Genomic DNA, 17,229 nt, shown 5'->3' with positions numbered 1-17,229 from the left:
TTCATAAACAAAGAACAAAAAAGCAACTGTGAGAAAACAGTGCATGCAGAAATAAATGTCCATATTGAAACGTCACCTTTTCAAATCCTTTTAATGGAAACTGTTGTATATTATTTTGCCACGCAATTGACGAGTACTCCATTTGGTGGTGCTTATAAATTGGCCTACAGAAAATGACCAAAAGGCAGTAAAAGAGCTACTGATAATATATATTGCATGCAATACTTAGAAACTACTACATGCATATGTGAAAAGCCATAGACACAAAGCATGTTCAAGTGCGCATTTATAAAACTTTGGTTATTCATTCATGAGTTTTAAAAGGTTTTAGGATACTCGAATTCCTTAACCTTATAGTTGCACATGGTAAGATGGCACATGGAATGAAGGAAAAGCTTCCTTTGTAAAAAAGTGACATTTGCTACAGATGTTCATAAGTAATGGGCATAGCCGTTTCAAACGGCTGACAAACAATAATTACAATAATAATGCTAAAAGACAGTCCGGAGATTAAGGCAGCCGCCTGAGCGTTCCCATCACCTATTCATTCTTGGCATGTGTCACACCAGCCAGCACCCTATCACTGCGTCCTCTTAAGAGCAGAGTTCCGCAAACTGCCTGGCAATCCCAAGAGCCATGTTTCCGTAACCAGCATTGGAGATGTTGCCAATCACGGCAACAACTACACCTCTAGGAGGGCTTGGAGAGTTCGCCCGAGTTGTGTTGATGGTTTCCTCGGGATTCCACGTGGAAGGCAACAACACGAGTGCCGCCGTGCCACCAACAGATGATCCCGTGTGGTATGCCGCAAACGCGGGCCACTCAACACAGCCACCAGGATTCTCGCCCGTTTCCGTCAGTGACCATCCCATGCCATAGCTCTTGAAGAATATTTTGTCCCAGTTGTTGTGCGCCTTGGCATGTGGGGTCCACAGCATGCGTACGGTTTCTGGCCGCAGGTAGCCAGCCTTGTACTTGTTCCCGTCAGCCTGGACGCAGTACAGCATGACATTGCCAAAGTGCACGAGATCATTCACGGTGGAAAGAAGGCCGCCACCTGCCCACTTGTACGAGCAGTCCACACTGGGTGTGTTCACAAGGCAGCCCGTTTTGTCACGGGCGTAGAACCTGCATTAGCAAGCAATGTAGCTGAGAGCAAGCTCTTAGTAGTTCAGAGAGATAGAATATGGGATGGACGCTTGAACGACAAAAAGCAGAAAGGTTTGCCTTAGGAACAAGGCTGCGTTGACTTAAGACTGGTACTGTTAACCATGCCTACAGTTAAAACAGGCTACGTACCATTTCATTAACCACCATACAACTTTTATACTACCTGCGTGACAACCTGTTAAAATTATATAAAAAAGAAAAGAACGGTAAAAGTGTGGACCTAGAAGTCTTGAACAAGGAAGCCGATGGCTGCCTGTACATTTGTTTTTTTAAGTGCGAGTAAATATACAAAGTATTATTCTAAACTTAAATCTAATGCCTCATTGCTATTGAAGGCATGTGGAACACTGTCTGCGTTGCTTGACCTCACACAGCTCGCACCGTATGCCTTTCGATGCCAGCACAAATGCTATTAGTTTAAATACAAACGCAGCATGTGGTGGCAACTGAAAAGATTTCTGCAGCTGCTTATGCTAACATAAAAGAAAGTCGTAAATCCATATTGCAGCACACTTTGCTTAATCCACAGTTTGTCACTCTGCTTTGTGTATGCCCTGGGGAACAGAAAGTAGTTGTTTGCAAGAACAAATGTCTCTGGAGATCCTTATCCTTAATTTCGGCTCTTGCCACTATAAGCCAGTCGAGCAGGGCTTGGAGTACTTGCGATTCCCTGTTTTATCAGACTCTTTCTCTGTCCATAGAAAGTGCTACAAAGTTGTATTAAAAGTGTAGTACCATAGTTCTAGTATCTCATTAAACAAATCAGTCACGGAAAGAGGACAGAACACACAGTAAGTGCACTTCGTAACCCTCTGCAATGCTTTGCATGGCGAGTTCATACAGCATATGTAATATGCACAAAGACAGGCAGGCACACAAGTTTGCATTCTTCTATCTACCAGTAGATAACACTGATAAACTTGACGATTTTGTGTGTGCACTCTGATGCTTTCCTAATAGTTTATCCACTCGGCTCACCTTGAACGGTTGTAGATAATAGGCTCATTTTGGTCCAGGACTGTATTGTTCATGCCAAGCGTCTTCAGCAGCCTTCTCAGGTGGCTTGCAAAGGGCTCCTTGCTTGCGTTTTCAACCGCTGCACTAATCAGCGTCCAGCCATGCGTGGTGTAATGGTACTTTGTACCTGTTTGCCAAAGATATAGTGCCACATAGCGTGCGGACGACTCCATGCAAGTACCGCTATTTGCTGATGGTTTCAAGTCAGTTGCAAGCAATGGAGCTTACCTGGTTCAAACAGGAGAGGATCATTCTTGAACATCTCCAGCGCCTCTTCAGTAGTGCTAAACTTCTTCTTGTTAAAAACCTCTGGGAACTCCGCATCTCCCTGGAACAGTTCAAGCAATGCACACGTATAGATCCATTTATCTGTGCTGTAGCAGTGTGTTTGTGACCTTAGAAAACTTCTGGCCACAAGTTTTGTGGCACCTAAGTTTGCCAAAGAAAAGAAAGCATGTCGTACTTATGACTATAGGTACATGTTTCTGATGTGTTGAGTATAATAAACATTCCTCATGCATCAATCTCATGTATGTATTTTTCCTGTATGTTCAGAAGTAAAATTAATTTACCAAACAACACTTTAACTGTGTAGCAAACCTGGTGCCAGCTGGAGGGTCCTATATATTTGCAGGTTACTGCAACTTGTATTCTCTTCGTTGCCCACTAAATTTAGCAGGCTGTTCCAGAAGGCAAAACCAGAAGTCTTTTGGGACCTGCACGCGTAAACATTAAAAGAGTCTATAGCACACCGAAATCCTGTGCTAGGCCTTTATGTTGAATCAAGTTATAGGCATGTCTCTTCTTGTAAATCTATCACTGAAAGCTCCCTCTCTCCAATTAATTAAAGCTCATTTATGACATCCACAGGACAGATCTCGGCGAGTTATGATTCAGAGGCGAGCCAGCATGCGCCATTTGAAAAACATTCGACAGAAAGTAGCAACGGCGATTCGGGCAACTAGTGCATTGGTGTTTAGGGTTGTTTCACAGTGAACAGACAAATGAGCAAGATACAGGTCTTCAGCTGGTGATTTATACACTGTTTCATACATAGCAGGAAATGCAACAACGGCTATGGAGACTTCTTTCACTACTCCCATTCACAATTAAGAAACAGTGCATCACATATGAAGGAAAAATAATGATATGCATCTTGTAAATTGATGTAGCATTATGTGTTATACATTTATGTCACAAGATACGACATAATTATTACATGGAAGATCGCATATCTGAACCTATTTAACATCGAATAAGCAGAGCGACACATTTCTGTGACCAACAGCCACAGTCATGGCCAAAACAAAGTAAGTTGCATACTGGAAGCTCAAAGGTGCACTAATATAATTCGGCATACCCTTACATCCACAAATTGTAGTAGCAATAAATGAAGTCCATAGAAAGCTTCTCAGATCAAGAACAACTGCAGTGCAAAATACGCAGAGAGAGATTTCAATGATAGCACTACTTCTGCAGTATCCTCAGCTAAATATGAAGTGCGCTATAGTTAAGCTACAGTACACCATAACAAAGACAGATTGAAAACATGTGCAAGTAAGTCACCATGGCCACTTACATCCTCCGTTTGTATTTGTTAGAGTGCACTAGTCACAGCTTGGCTATAGGACATATATGATGTACAAGTTCTACATTTTAGCCCTACTTACACCATTTGCATCTTTTGTAGGTGGGCTGTTCTTGGAATTGGCGTAGTGACGTATCCCAGCAACATGAGAAACCAGATCTCTCAAGGTGATTACAACCTGCAATCAGTTTGCATGTGTTAATCATAAAATGCACACATCATCATCATCATATCGAGCCATTTATCTGTGCGGTAGCAGGGTGTGAACAGAGTAGTTCTTACATCAAGAAATGAACAAAAAAATTGAAGCATCATTTTCACTCCTCATAGGGGCAGTTGGTCAACCATTGTGATGTAAGAAAGCATTGTATCATTCAGCATTATAACTCAAGGCTGTATTGAACTTAGCTTGATATCTGGTTTGAGAGACGTCAGAGACGCGCCATGTGGGCTTTGTGAGTTTTCGCACGCACGACTGCGGCTTTCTTGGAGTTTTCGAACACGTGGAAAAACCACGTATCACGAACCACCTTTGCAGGCTGGGTTTTGTTCGAAATGGGGTTTTGCCAATCCCCACCCCAAGGGGGGAGAAGGGCGCAGCGGGGTTTGCGAGGCCTCTCCCAGGCGCACACCCTGTGGAAAGCCGGGCGCCTGGCCGGGGTGCACCTGTACCCATTTTTACCGGTGGGTGTCCGGCGGTGGGTTTCAAACGAACCACCTCCCGCAGCCGAGTCGGACGCCCTAACCGTTAGACCACGGCTGCGGTCTTAATTGGGTGTTTCAATGGCAACTTTGATTTGTATATATGTCATACAGTAGACTGAATACAGTATTACAGGCTTTTCAGTTCATTGTGAGACAACATCAGCCTAATAGTTGAACACAGTGGCAGGAAATATCCCAAGCATCTTTCATCACCTTGTGTATATCTTTTCAAGCATATGCTCATTTGACCTTGTCAATCAATGCTTGCAAAGACATTGCAGTCAGCTTAGTCTGAGTTATATTTCCTGTGCTCTAGCTTTGAGTACATTATTAAGCAAACAACAAAGGCAACATTGCAAGAAAACATTAAAACCCACATCTTACATGAACGAGAATATAGCTAGGGTTTCACAGCAACAAGACCTTTCCTTTAGCAGCTGCTACAGTTAGGCCATCTGACATTCTACGGACATCAGTAACTTAAATAGCAATGTAACTGGCTAGCACATGAATATACCCAAGTATGGAAAGACAAGCACAAAATGCCACTTCTGAAATAATGTTTCATCTCCTCTCTTGTGCGCATGCACTCACTTTCTTACATCACAATGGTTGACCAACTTGCCCAACAAGTTCATCTACAGGCATCCTTGGATAAGTGAGACGGCAATGTCAACTCACTGGCTTGCCATCAAATGTTTTCTTAGGAAAACTTGGCACGTAATCTTGAATAGGCTTGTCCAGATCAATCTTCCCTTCTTCCCACAGCTTTGCAACAGTCATCATCGCAATTGGCTTGCTGATGCTACCTATGCGCATCACTGTTTGGCTCCCACATGGCACTCTATTTTCAACATCAGCATAGCCGAGACCTAAGTGGAGTAGAGCAAGAGCACACGTCTGTTACAAACAATACCCATACCATCCACAAATTCACAAGAATTAGAGTACACAAGAAAATCTGTTTTTAACTGTGGCAGTACCAGAGCCGCACGATAGCTTAATTTACTTACTTCCGTTAGCTTGACGCATCTCTTAATTGACCATGTTCAAGAGTGCTAAAATGTGCCCGAGCATGCAGTCTTCATTCGCACTTTCGGATAATTTGAACCAGGTGTGTACGGTTCGCTGGGGTCACATTAATAGAAGCCGACTTCTTCCCATTTTCTTTTTAACGCCTGTCTAAACGTAAAGGAACGTCACCAAAGGTAAACTACGCAGTACGTAGGCAAATGTCTTTTGCAACTGCTTTGCGCGTGCTTTGCAAAAGCAATCGTTTTTGCAAACTGCTCCTGTCATTAAGTTATCAAAATTTCTGTATTTTCATATTTCGGAGGTGTGCGCGTACGCGCGCTGGTGATGGTATGAAGCCGAGTTTAGCATAAAGAGCACACCTTCGGTCCAAACTGTCTTGCCGTCAACACTCACAGCCACGGCGATGCCAGGTACACCCCATTCGTCCTGGAATGGAAGAGCATAAAAAAATATTTTGCACACTTCATTCGTGGGAAACACAGCTCAGAATTCTTGTCATTCCATGGTATGTCTAACCAAAACGCTGGCCGTATACCTTCTTTCGTGCGAGTAGCTCGTGAGCATAGTTGATCGCGTTTTCAAGTTGCGCTTGCCGCCTTGAAACTTTCGAGCAATCACTCACAGTCAGCGACTCCACGGTATTGGGAGAAGAAGCAAGAACCTTTTGGAAAGATTCAGGTTCACGAGTCCACGCTATGTAACCCCCAATTCCGAGACAGATGGCACCACCGCAAATCGCCGAAGCTTTGCGCACAATGCGGAATCGACTGCTTCGTGCGTCGCCATGTAGCCGCCTCTGCACCGACAACCTTACGTCAAGGATGCGGAAAGCGAGCGAGCGGCGTATAAAACATAACGCCTTTGTCATAGTGTTTGTTTTTTTCTCTGCGAAGCGGCTGAAGGTTGAAAATTAAGTGTCGGAAAAAGTCGCATGAACTTATAAAGGCGATAACGCGATAACTCCGACGATAAACGAAACTAAACAATGATGCTGATGTTGATGCCATCGGGAGCATTGCTAAGAGCACTCTATGACTCTATCTGAACGTGCCAAGCTGCTAATAAGTGCATTGCAGTTTTCTGCAATGCTCAAATAGCCGTGGTATGCGCCACACTTATCGTTACAGTTATCATCCTGATGCTCTTCATCACATTCTGTGAAGCGGAAGACCTGGAGGCAAAGCCGCAAAGCTCTTCAAAAGTGTCTCCGACCGATTTTGAATACGACCCAAGTTTGTACCCCATGTTTTACGATTACTCGTTTGGGTCGAAGCCTTGCAGTTTGGAAGGAGACGCTGTAAGTACAGTTAATGGCCACTTTCTTCACAATAATGAGCTGCCCTTCATTTTCAGTGCCGCATTGGAGTTACGCTGTGCTGTCCATACATGGTATGTGCCACATTGAACCCTGATGCTGCAGAAGAGACTGGTCTTTGTACACTTTCGAGAGATGCAGAATAAAATTGAATTTCTCCACTTATTTCATTCGTTATCCGCTTTTTCTCAACACACCCTCACCCCAGAGTGGCTGACTGCAGCTAATTCATTGAGCTCTTTTAATAAAAGCGACCATTGAGACCATGTACTGAGGGACCCACACGCGCTAGTAAAGTGCTACCATAGAATAAAGAACCAACTTTGCCCTACATTCTTTATAGACGAAATGAAGTAAATAATGATTCGTAAGTACTCTATCGGAGCACTGTTTCGCAAGGTTCAGCGAGCATGAAGGCGTACAGCATAGTCATAATACGTTTTCGGTTTCGTTTTCGGAGGTTAAGACCGACTAGATATCGACTCGATCCGCCAAGAGACAGTACAAAAACAAGTCGTCTGCGGGGTCTGCGCGCTTCGACGGCACACCACGCACACTCGCAAACCGCACCAGCCTCGAGGTTTGGCCTGTTTGGCTGCCACCTACGTTCTGTAATTGTCGAGTTGCGCCCCATAAATATCCGATGCCAGTATTTCCGTCCAAGCTGTCTCCTAACGGCGTTAAGTGTTTGCCGCTGTTTCTTCGCGGCACCGTAGTGAAAGGTTTTGGCCGAGGCAGCAAGCAGTTGGGTATACCCACCGGTGAGTGCTTTAATCCCGCTACTCCCTGCTTCAGTATATGTCAAGGTGCGGTCAAGGCAAGCATCTGGAAAAATGCTATCACCGGCGCTCCCTCGTTCGTACTTGTTGTATAAATATCGCGTACTATAAGCCACCGGCACTGATTTCCAGCGCACTCCTCGAAGTCCGAGCCGGCAATCTGATAGCGCCCTACCTGTACCGCATCTTGTCGATGGTTCCGCTAGCCGAAACCCTTTGTGAGGATGGTTTTCCTTATAAGATTTCCGCCGCTCTGAGACAATGGAGTAGGGCCTTTCTGTAGCTTGCGTAAGATATGGAATGGTGCGCAAGGTTAATCGCGTTCGGCTTCGATGGATTCGTGCGCCTCTCGTCGCGGGCCTGCTGATTAAACATTTATTGCGTCGCGCGAGTAAACCTCGGCTTGATGTCTTTTCTCTGTTTTCCTTTATTCTTTCTGGATATTTCTGTGTGGCTGAATCGTGGTATGTATAACGTAGATTAAGTTTTCGGAGTTGAATTTAATACTTGTACTCGCGTCATCGCACGTCGAGCGCTGGCACATGGTCGTTTTCAAACACACTTGACCTCGATCTTGCTGCTTTCTTTGATCCCCCTTCGGATGTGCTCGACATCTATAATGCAGATCTGTTAATTAAGCTCAATGAAGACCAAGAATGAGCTTTGTGGCCTGACTGGACGAAAAAAACAGGTCGTAGGACGCTTTATTACTGCTATGGATACCTTGCGCGACCTGAAAAAGTTTTTTTTTATTATTTTTTTATTTTTTTACATTTCACCTACCGCCACCATGCAGACACGTCGATCATTACATTCTTATAATTGGAAACTCTTATTAAGGAAACTAGTTTTGTATGCTAGCAAAGCTACTTAAGATGTGAAAACTGCAACATGTATGCGACCCTTTGTTAATGATCGAAAAAAAAAAAATTGTTGGGCTACATAATTCCAAGCTGAAAAAAGTTAAGTCAGTCCCCCCTTTATTATTAACTTTTTTTTTTTTTTCATAAGTCAGCACTATACATACATGCGGCGTTATACATAATACCGCAGTAAAAATTTTCAACGTGGTATTATTTCACTGTCTCAATTTATTTATTGCAGCTAAATTTGCCACAACAAACCAACAAAGAAAAGGAGGTGCAATAAGCTAGAAATCACACAGCTGAGCTCTGGTCAAGTTATTTTTATTTAAGTTGACTACTTCACAATTTGATTTCTGTCCCGATACAAAATTCATAAGTATCATTAGGATATAGCGTTATAACATGGCTGTTTCTTTTTTTCTTCTGTTTTATGTATTCTGTAGCTTGTATACAGCAGCTGAACCTTTGTGGCGTGTGGAGTATTCATAGCTTTGCCTTCTCTTGCAGTATTGCAGCATTTTTGAGAACACTGTAGATAAGCAAATCACATTTTATCATAAAGATCTGACGCTTGTGAACTCCAATTTTTAAAGGGGGAAATGGATGCCAGGTGTTGTTCTAAGGTTATATTGCTTGATATGTTATAGAATAACAACAAAAGGAGTTTAAATTTCATTTCCCGATTGTCAAGCGAAGTATTACAGCATTTTTTTTTTTTTTTTTTTTTTTTTTTTTTGCGGGTATATATCTGAACTAAAAACCACACTAGGTGATCACATTGTAGGATTATCAGAAGTCATACGTGGCACTTTGTCCATCATACTGTCAGCTTAAGTGCTACGTTGCTCTCCTGTTTCAACATGCCGATCAAATTCACAACGTGCAAGACATTAAATAGTTGACATTTCAAGTTCTCACTTGATCTAAATGTCAGAGGGAGAAATTAGCATGTTGCTACGCTTGCAGAATTTATTTCTACCAGTGCTGTGCTGATACCTAATAATTAGTAATTAATAATAATTACCTAATAATAATTATTAATTAATAATAAAGAGAAGCTTACTTCAATTAGGTCTCTCTCTGGTCCAATACCACAGCACATGCTGCAAATTGCCTTGTTTGCTTTTTCATGGCAGAAGTGTCAGTTGCTTCCGAGTTACTTTCGTTGTTGTTTTCTTGTTTCTTTCGGCTGTGTTGGCATAATGAACCCCTGCGGCTTCGTCACGTCGTGAATCATGCAATGGGTGCAGCTGCCCTGCTGCTGCATAGTTTTAGCAATTTCTTAATCTAGCATAGGAAGGTGCAGCTGTTCCCAGCTGACTCGTCTTGCACAAGGGTTTTCTCGCCAAAAGTGCGTACATGATCTTTAATGGCACTCTCTTTACTGTTGTGGCCATTTTCTTCTCTCAACAGCTGGTACTTAGCTGTGAGAACTTTCCATGAAAATACTGCTTCTTTTTTTTTCTTTTTTCTATGTTTTCATTGCCTTGCACTGTGCTAAATATTTAGCACTCTGTGAAAGCTACAGCAAAGCTGAGCATTAAAGTTCAGTGTATCCAAACTCCTCACATGCCACAGGCATTACTCGTATCTTGTGTTAGCATTATAGCTTTCTGGGAAAGTCATTTCAAATGTGAACTGCTCCCAAATTATTTTCAGTGCTCATGTTTGCTTGTGCTGTCATGGACAAATGAAATATGAATGGGAAGGGATGTAGTAAAACACTTCCTGAACCTGAACTGATTCAACGGTGCAATTTAACATCACTACAAATCCATTCACCAGTAATTATGTAAGCCTAAAACTAAGCTTACAAGGCAAAATCATACCAACATCATATGAACTGTGGATAGTGGGAACTAAATGAATGCATTCCAGTTAGCTATAACTTGCTCGCATTTCATTCATCCACAATAGCACATATTTCTATATTCCAAAACAAGAGCGGGACAAACGACAGTTACTGCATTTGATTTCTGGAGTTGAGTTCTATTAGTAACTAAGCCAAAAATCAAAATTGAATTATGGGATTTAAAGGGTGCATTTAAAGAAATGTTTTGAGCTGTATTAGTAAATTACCAATCTGGAATATCAAAAAAGACTTGCCGTGAGAAGAAACTTGGTAAGCCAGAAAACATGTAAGCACGAGACGCACGGAGAAGCCACCTTGAAGTTCCTGCAACAGCTCGCCAAGACGTCATAAATTTTGATGGTGTCTGCCCATGCCTAGTTAACTTTCTATCAGTAAGGATGGACTACATGGTATTCTAAACGAGCTGAATATTAAGTTTACCAAGCTTCAAGGACTTCTACTGAGCCACAGTGAGCAAAATACAAGAAAATACTTTGAAATATGTGACATCACACTGACGTACCAGCTCTGAGGTTACGGCGTGAAACATCAAAACATGGAACTTTTACCTTCATTTTCTCTTCTAATTCTGTGAAATCAGCGAAAATTGAACTTTGAAGGAATACTTTATCAGTCTAAATTTATTTACACACGCGTGCTATGAGGGATGACGTGGTGGGTTTATTCAGATTACTTTAGACCACCTGTGGTTCTTCAGCAGAAACCTAAATATGAGTGCATGAGCGTTTTTGCATTCTGCCCCATCGGAATGAGACCAGGGAGGCAGGGCATCGAACTCTTTTTGTAATCAGCAACACTATGCCATATCCACTGAACCACAGCGACCTGCCGTGGTGATGTAGTGGCTATGGTGTTGTGCTACTAAGCCTGAGGGCGCGCAATCAAATCCTGGTCACGGCGGTCACATTTCGATGGGAGTGAAATGCACGAACACCTGTGTACCATGCATTGGGCACACGTTAAAGAACCCCAAGTGGTCAAAATTAATCTGGAGTCCCTCACGATGGCGTGCCTTATAATAAAATTGTGGTTTTTGCATGTAAGACCCCAGAATCTAATTTTAACTACAATTGCAAGTTATATTTAAGTCACCCGCATGAACACAAGTAAACCCCAGAATCTAATTTTAACTACAATAGCAAATGATATTTAAGTAACCCGCATGAACACAATTAAACAAGTACACATAGAGACTAATGCGGCCTTTAAGGGGACATGGCAGGGTAAATGGGTCACCGTGGTTTCAGCGTTCTACATTAGAAAATGTTTTAAGTGTTTTTTTTTTGTTTTTTTTTTTTTTTGTTTTTGTTTTTTGACACATCATTAACTCTTTGCGCAATTATGTACGAAAAATTAGCCATAGTTTCAAATTTCAATGTACTTTCTTCAAAAGCAAATGGCAGGATGACCAATTATGTTCACAGATATATTACTGTCTTCTACTGGAACCTAAGAAACTTGGGTTTGTACTACCAGGATGCAAGAAATAAAATTCTACTCACACTTACGAACTATACGAGAAATTCAGGATTTTATTGAAGCTGTTCGGGTTTTTCGTTTACACATTTACCACAAAGGTTAGAAAGGCTCCAGGAGAATATACACCTTTTTTTTTTTTTTTTACTTTCTTTCCATCATCGCAAGAGCCTTTCCTGGGTGATCCCCCCTCCCCATCTCCATTATTCTTTGCTCTCTGTTGAACTGCTAGACTGTGCTCTGTGATCCCACTCCTTATTAAAGCTGGTGAAAGCGAACTCTGAATACACCTTTCATTATTGGCAGGTTGGGACACAACAGCACAGAGAAATTCAGTGGTGAAGTTGGATGAATATCTGTGAAACAACCATGCTAGTACCCTACAACGCAGCCCGCTTAAATGAAAATGTGATCTGACAACTAATGAACGTGTGATAAACAATCTGTTTTGCATATCAACCACATTATTCAATAAAACCAACAAATACGCCAACCAAAGCAGCTAAGATGACATGTAAACAAAAACCGCAGAGTTTTAAATACAAGGTTCTATGGCATAGCGTATGGCACTTAGCAGCATATTTAAATAGGTCAGACTGCTTGCTCACGCTTGCCGTTACTCTGTTTTACTTCTTGGGCTGTGCGTAATACTGTGGCATTAAAACGTAAATATATATCTTCTTTTTTTTTTTTTTCTGGTTATGGTATCGACATTCCTTCGTGCTAGCTGAAGGCGATTGATTGTAGGTTGAAGTGTGTGCATGCTAGGGGTGCGTGAATATCAAAATATTTTAATACGAATATTGAATAATATGCATATGTATTTATTACTAAGTTTGTTTACTATAAAACATTGGAACGTTGCAATTATGTTGCCAACACTGAAAAACAGACTAATAAGCCATCAGTAAATGGGTGTTTATTTGACCCTTGTTATTTTGGAAAATCGAGTAGGAGAAGGAGATATTAATGAAGAAAAAGGAGGAGAGGTCGGAGATCATGTCTCTAGCCTGCTACTACTCACTGGGAAAATTGAGTAATTCACAACTGTCTGTTTGGGGGCCTCATCAACATGTGCGTTATCAAATGCCCATCACCTTGGATGCATTTAGACCAGCACCAGTTGTCACTCACTCATTAAGCTCAAGAGCACGGGAAACACTGCAAATTAATGGAAAATTAGCAAGGCAAAGGCTACTCTAGCACCAAGACTGGTGGAGTACTATCAGCATGAGTTCAAACGCGACCAATTCCGAAATGACTTCCAACGCATTGTGACGTGTTCTAGGTTCATCTTGGGTGCTGTTCTGGCATGGAGCAACGAATCCCTTCCTCCATGTTTTCCACATTGTTCAATTCCACCACACTGTCAGCTTTGATTGGCTCAAAATGCCGCCACTACAAAATTTGATTATATGTCGTTATTTGACAATATCCAGAAAGGTATTGTAACAGTTGCTTAATTCAGATTCAAAAACATACATTTAGCACTACTCCACGTTTAGAAAATGGCTACAGAGTGATTACATGTCACTCTTACATGTAATTATGTAGGACTCCGGCAGCACAGCATCTGCAGCAATCCCCTTAACTCTATTTTTTCCTTCATTGCAAGTGATTCGGCCATCTCATTGTCATCAAAATACTGTACTGTATTTTCAATAATATGACGCAACCTTGATCGCTGTTCGCTTGCAAAAAAAAGACAGCAGGGTTGTGGGACCTTGCAGAATCACAGCCCAATTTCCAACGAAGCTGTACCTTTCGTGCAGATGCATTAAGAATTTCAGTTGTCTTTAATTAAACTACTCACTTTAATATGTTGCCTGTATGTCGTGCTTTTCTACTAGTTTCCCATATGCACCAAATTTGTGCAAATATGCCATTCTTGAAACGCACTAGAGCGTTTGCACAAGTCGTATACTGGAAAGGCTGTAATTAACCTACACACTTTGAACTTTGCCTATATATCACCAGCGCATTGCGTTGGGGAATTATGGAGCGTCTCTACCAGCCGCCCGCAGTCTCTGTGCCAGAGTGAAGTGAGGCAGTAGTGCAGCAGGTGTGCGAAAAAAAAAAAAAAAAAGCATGTAGAAATAAAAACATACACACAATCGAGTCCTAAGTGCTCATTGGCTATAGTCGCGGATTATAGTCGACTGCAAAACTAAGAGAACTTGTCTAGTTTGCCGAGGACACTATAGGTGCCTCGAATAATGCATGAAAATTGGGAAAGAACAAGAGTGCAGTATACTTATTTTCAAATGTTATAATTGTGCCAGAATTGCTAAACTTGCCCATGTCCACTGAGTGCGAACTTGGTGTTAGTACATACATTTATTCTAGGACCTTGTAAACATTGTGGATAGCTTCAAGCACTTGGAGGAATTTTTTATATGGGCTGTAATTCACCCACGCACATTTAACTGATAAATATTATATAAATAATTGGCTTTTGTCTGATGATCGCTACACCCCCCGGGGTGGCTCAGTCAGCCATGGCATTGCGTTGCTGAGCACGAGCTCGCACGATCGTATCCTAGCCGCAGCAGCCTCATTTCAATGGAGGTGAAATGCAGAAATGCCCGTGTGCTTGCGTTGTAGTGCACGTTAAAGAACCCCAGGTGGTCAAAATTAATCCGGAGCCCTCCACTACGGCGTGCCTCATAATCAGAAGTGGTTTTGGCACGTAAAACCCCAGAAAGACTAAGAGATGATCACTACTACAAAGTTTGTTTTGAGTATGCGCAAGCATTTTCTGCTCTGGCCTTCTCTTGTAACACCTTATTCTTTGTTTTCACTGAACTGCTCCAAGGAGATTATTTCAATGCCAGGCACTTGAAGCATTCTTGCGTTCTGAATTCTTTATCTTTATCAATTTCACCACTTGCTTTGATTTATATGAGTACATATCACTTAGCATGACTGACTTTTGTTTTCTTGCTCAAAGAAAAAAAAATACATGCACCTCTGTTTTCTGAAGTATAAGCTCTGCACTTGGCACAACAGGTCTTGCAGCATGTCATCTTTCATAGTGTACATTTGTAGACAATGGGCATTGTGTTTGTGTTGATTAAATATTACTACAGCATTTGTTTTGCCAGGGCTTACACAGAATAGAACAGCTGTTGGCATCTGTTACACCAGCCCATTAGCAGTTTGCTGTTTGTTACTGAGTGTTTTCTTTTTGTAAACAGCACTGATCTCACACACAGAGCACAGTCCAGATCTTGTTAGCTACACTGCTTTATTCTGCAATTTTTCGCTGAAAGAAGTGGCATAATCAATAACAGAGATCACATTCAATTTCTCATCACAGCCAACTTCTCGCAAGAGCTGGTCTCAAAAATTCCGGCGGGACTGGATTGTGGCGTCTACTACGGTTGGGCTTCCGTCAATGACGGCCCTGTCAACAAGATGGTGATGAGTGTTGGTTGGAACCCGTACTACAAGAACGAGAAAAAGTCTGTGGTAAGTGCTGGGGCAAAAACATTAGCACCCCTACTAGCGTCTCAACTTTCTCTTTCAGGCTTAAAACATCCATGTGGATTCCCATATTAAGGCTATTAAACTAATTTGTCATCCTATAATCGTTGTGTGGCAGATATTGTTCTTATTTGGCCTCTGCTTTACACCATTCGGCTGTATTCAGGCTACTACAAATAAAAGAAGTTATTTATAATATAAACAAATGGCTGTCCAAAGTATAGTGTATTGCCAAAATATCATTTAGATTTACACACTTGGTTAAATTACAAGCTAAAATATGCCCGATAATTATTCTCATTTGGCATCTACTTTGCACCATTCAGCTGTATTCAAGATAGAAGTGAAAAAAAAGCTTATATTTAGACTATCAAAGATAATTGCCAGTGGGTAGTGTTATGTACTGCTCAAATATGATATTTATCTAGTGACAAACATGATTCATTTATGAGCTGAAAATTATGTGACACAGTGATATCGCATTTGTTCCTGTTGCTCTTATGTCATTTAACTTTCTTGCAACAGTAGAACTATCACAGTACAAAGTGAAGTTGCATTAAGGCATTCATGACACGCTCGTTCATAGAGTTGCAGAACCTCAAGCTCTTTTGAGCCACGTGTCATCACGTCAGACTGAAAACAAGTGTGCTTTTTCGCAGCTGCTGTGCCATGAAAACCTGCTAGACAGGCTGCAGTAACTGTGAAATATGTGCCTTAGTCTGTTACACTTGCAGCAGCAGGCTGCAGCTGCAGTTTGTGTTGACACCAATAACTTTCAACTGCAGTTGTGCCTTGTTCTCAGCAGATGGCACCGCCATCTGCTGCTTTTTAGTTTTCCTGTATATCCCTTTGAGAGCATATACAGGGACATTACTGCTTTTCTGTCTAGGATTCAGGCAAGCATACTTTGCCACGTTGATGGTGCCTTTACATAATATCCTGTAGTGTTGTGTGCCTTTGGCTCATGTTAATTTGAACTTGGGTTATTTGCAGCTGCAGTTAACTAAGAATAATTATATAATTTTAGCTGGCAGACAGTGCTTACTTAAAACATTAATTATAGCTTCAATATTGTTTAATGTAAGCCTTTTGATTTCCTAAAAAAAAGCAGTATCAAAACAAATGCGCTTCAAGTGCCCCCCCTCCTGCGCCTTAAAATATTTTAAATGTCACAGAGCCTTACATAATAAATCCATATCCCATACAAAACTTTTGTATTAGGACCTTTTATAAACAAAGCAGCCAGCTTTGAACAGCTATATTCAAACATGTGAGCACCATTGAATGACATGCACATTTTTCAATGGCTTTACGAGTGTTATGGTTATTTTGTTGTATTGCGTTGCTCATGTAACGAGTAAGATTTCAGCCTAAATGAAGTTGGGGCTCTTGTATGATAAATCAAACAAGCTGCTGCAGGTAACTGTGAAAGCAGTATTTAAGAATGCCACAACAAAACATGGCCTGAAATTTAGCTGAGTTGTTATCAGTCTTGTTGCTGTGTTGCTCTGATATTATATTAGCAGTTTTGTGTGTTGTCTGTTAACAAGAAAGGACGGGGTTGTTGCATTTACCTTGGAAGCACTGTAGTGTGTGCACAGTGGATACTGCTTACTGTTGCAGATAGAATCATGATTAAAGCTTATTATGACACAGCAACGTAAATTTACCAAATCACATAGCTTCCATTCGTTTTTCACCCACGACATTTTCAAATTTAAATTGGGTTGAATTCTAATTGTCTGTTAACATGCTACTTTTTTTAAATATTATGTTAGGTACTCCAAAAAATAATTATAGAATAACAGAGGGCAGATGTTTCAAACACTTTTTTTTTAATGAGTGCTGTGGTGTCATGGGTTGATTGATTGTTTGATTTTGCTTGCAGAGTTATAGCATTAGGTCTATGTGTGTGCAAT

General features: G+C 41.4%; 2 protein-coding genes across 3 annotated transcripts in view; one reads left to right on the top strand and one right to left on the bottom strand.

Annotated features, from left to right (window-relative positions):
* Positions 1-2: 2 nt before the first annotated feature.
* LOC119456043 (serine beta-lactamase-like protein LACTB, mitochondrial) lies at positions 3-6,493 on the bottom strand. Its single transcript, XM_037717638.2, has 7 exons — positions 6,051-6,493; positions 5,875-5,941; positions 5,162-5,352; positions 3,858-3,953; positions 2,416-2,515; positions 2,149-2,314; positions 3-1,128 (listed from the first exon to the last, which is right to left on the bottom strand). Exons 1-7 carry the CDS (start codon positions 6,381-6,383, stop codon positions 594-596), a joined length of 1,488 nt encoding a protein of 495 aa, XP_037573566.1. The 5' UTR covers positions 6,384-6,493; the 3' UTR covers positions 3-593.
* An 856-nt stretch (positions 6,494-7,349) lies between these two features.
* LOC119456040 (riboflavin kinase) overlaps positions 7,350-17,229 on the top strand; it is a 56,721-nt gene continuing 46,841 nt past the window's right edge. The window contains exons 1-2 of one of the 2 annotated variants that reach the window (XM_049669516.1): positions 7,350-7,591; positions 15,144-15,295. In XM_049669516.1, coding sequence (XP_049525473.1) covers positions 7,474-7,591; positions 15,144-15,295 — 270 coding nt within the window. In that variant the 5' untranslated portion in view covers positions 7,350-7,473. The remainder of the gene's footprint in view (positions 7,592-15,143; positions 15,296-17,229) is intronic. The other variant, XM_037717633.2, reaches the window with a different exon arrangement.

The sequence above is a fragment of the Dermacentor silvarum genome, chromosome 6 (assembly GCF_013339745.2).
Source record: "Dermacentor silvarum isolate Dsil-2018 chromosome 6, BIME_Dsil_1.4, whole genome shotgun sequence".
In the NCBI taxonomy this organism is placed as follows: Eukaryota; Metazoa; Arthropoda; class Arachnida; order Ixodida; family Ixodidae; genus Dermacentor; species Dermacentor silvarum.
Note: the sequence above shows the minus strand (reverse complement) of the source record. Positions and strands in the feature narration are given on the sequence as shown.

Bases quoted from the DNA above. Each gene is read 5' to 3' on its own strand.
- LOC119456043 (XM_037717638.2), bottom strand. From the start codon at position 6,383: ATGACAAAGGCGTTATGTTTTATACGCCGCTCGCTCGCTTTCCGCATC. The intron at 2,516-3,857 runs GTAAGTAGGGCT...GAACTGTTCCAG, and splicing joins CTACAAAAGATGCAAATGGT to GGAGATGCGGAGTTCCCAGA. The intron at 2,315-2,415 runs GTAAGCTCCATT...TTTGGCAAACAG, and splicing joins TCCTCTCCTGTTTGAACCAG to GTACAAAGTACCATTACACC.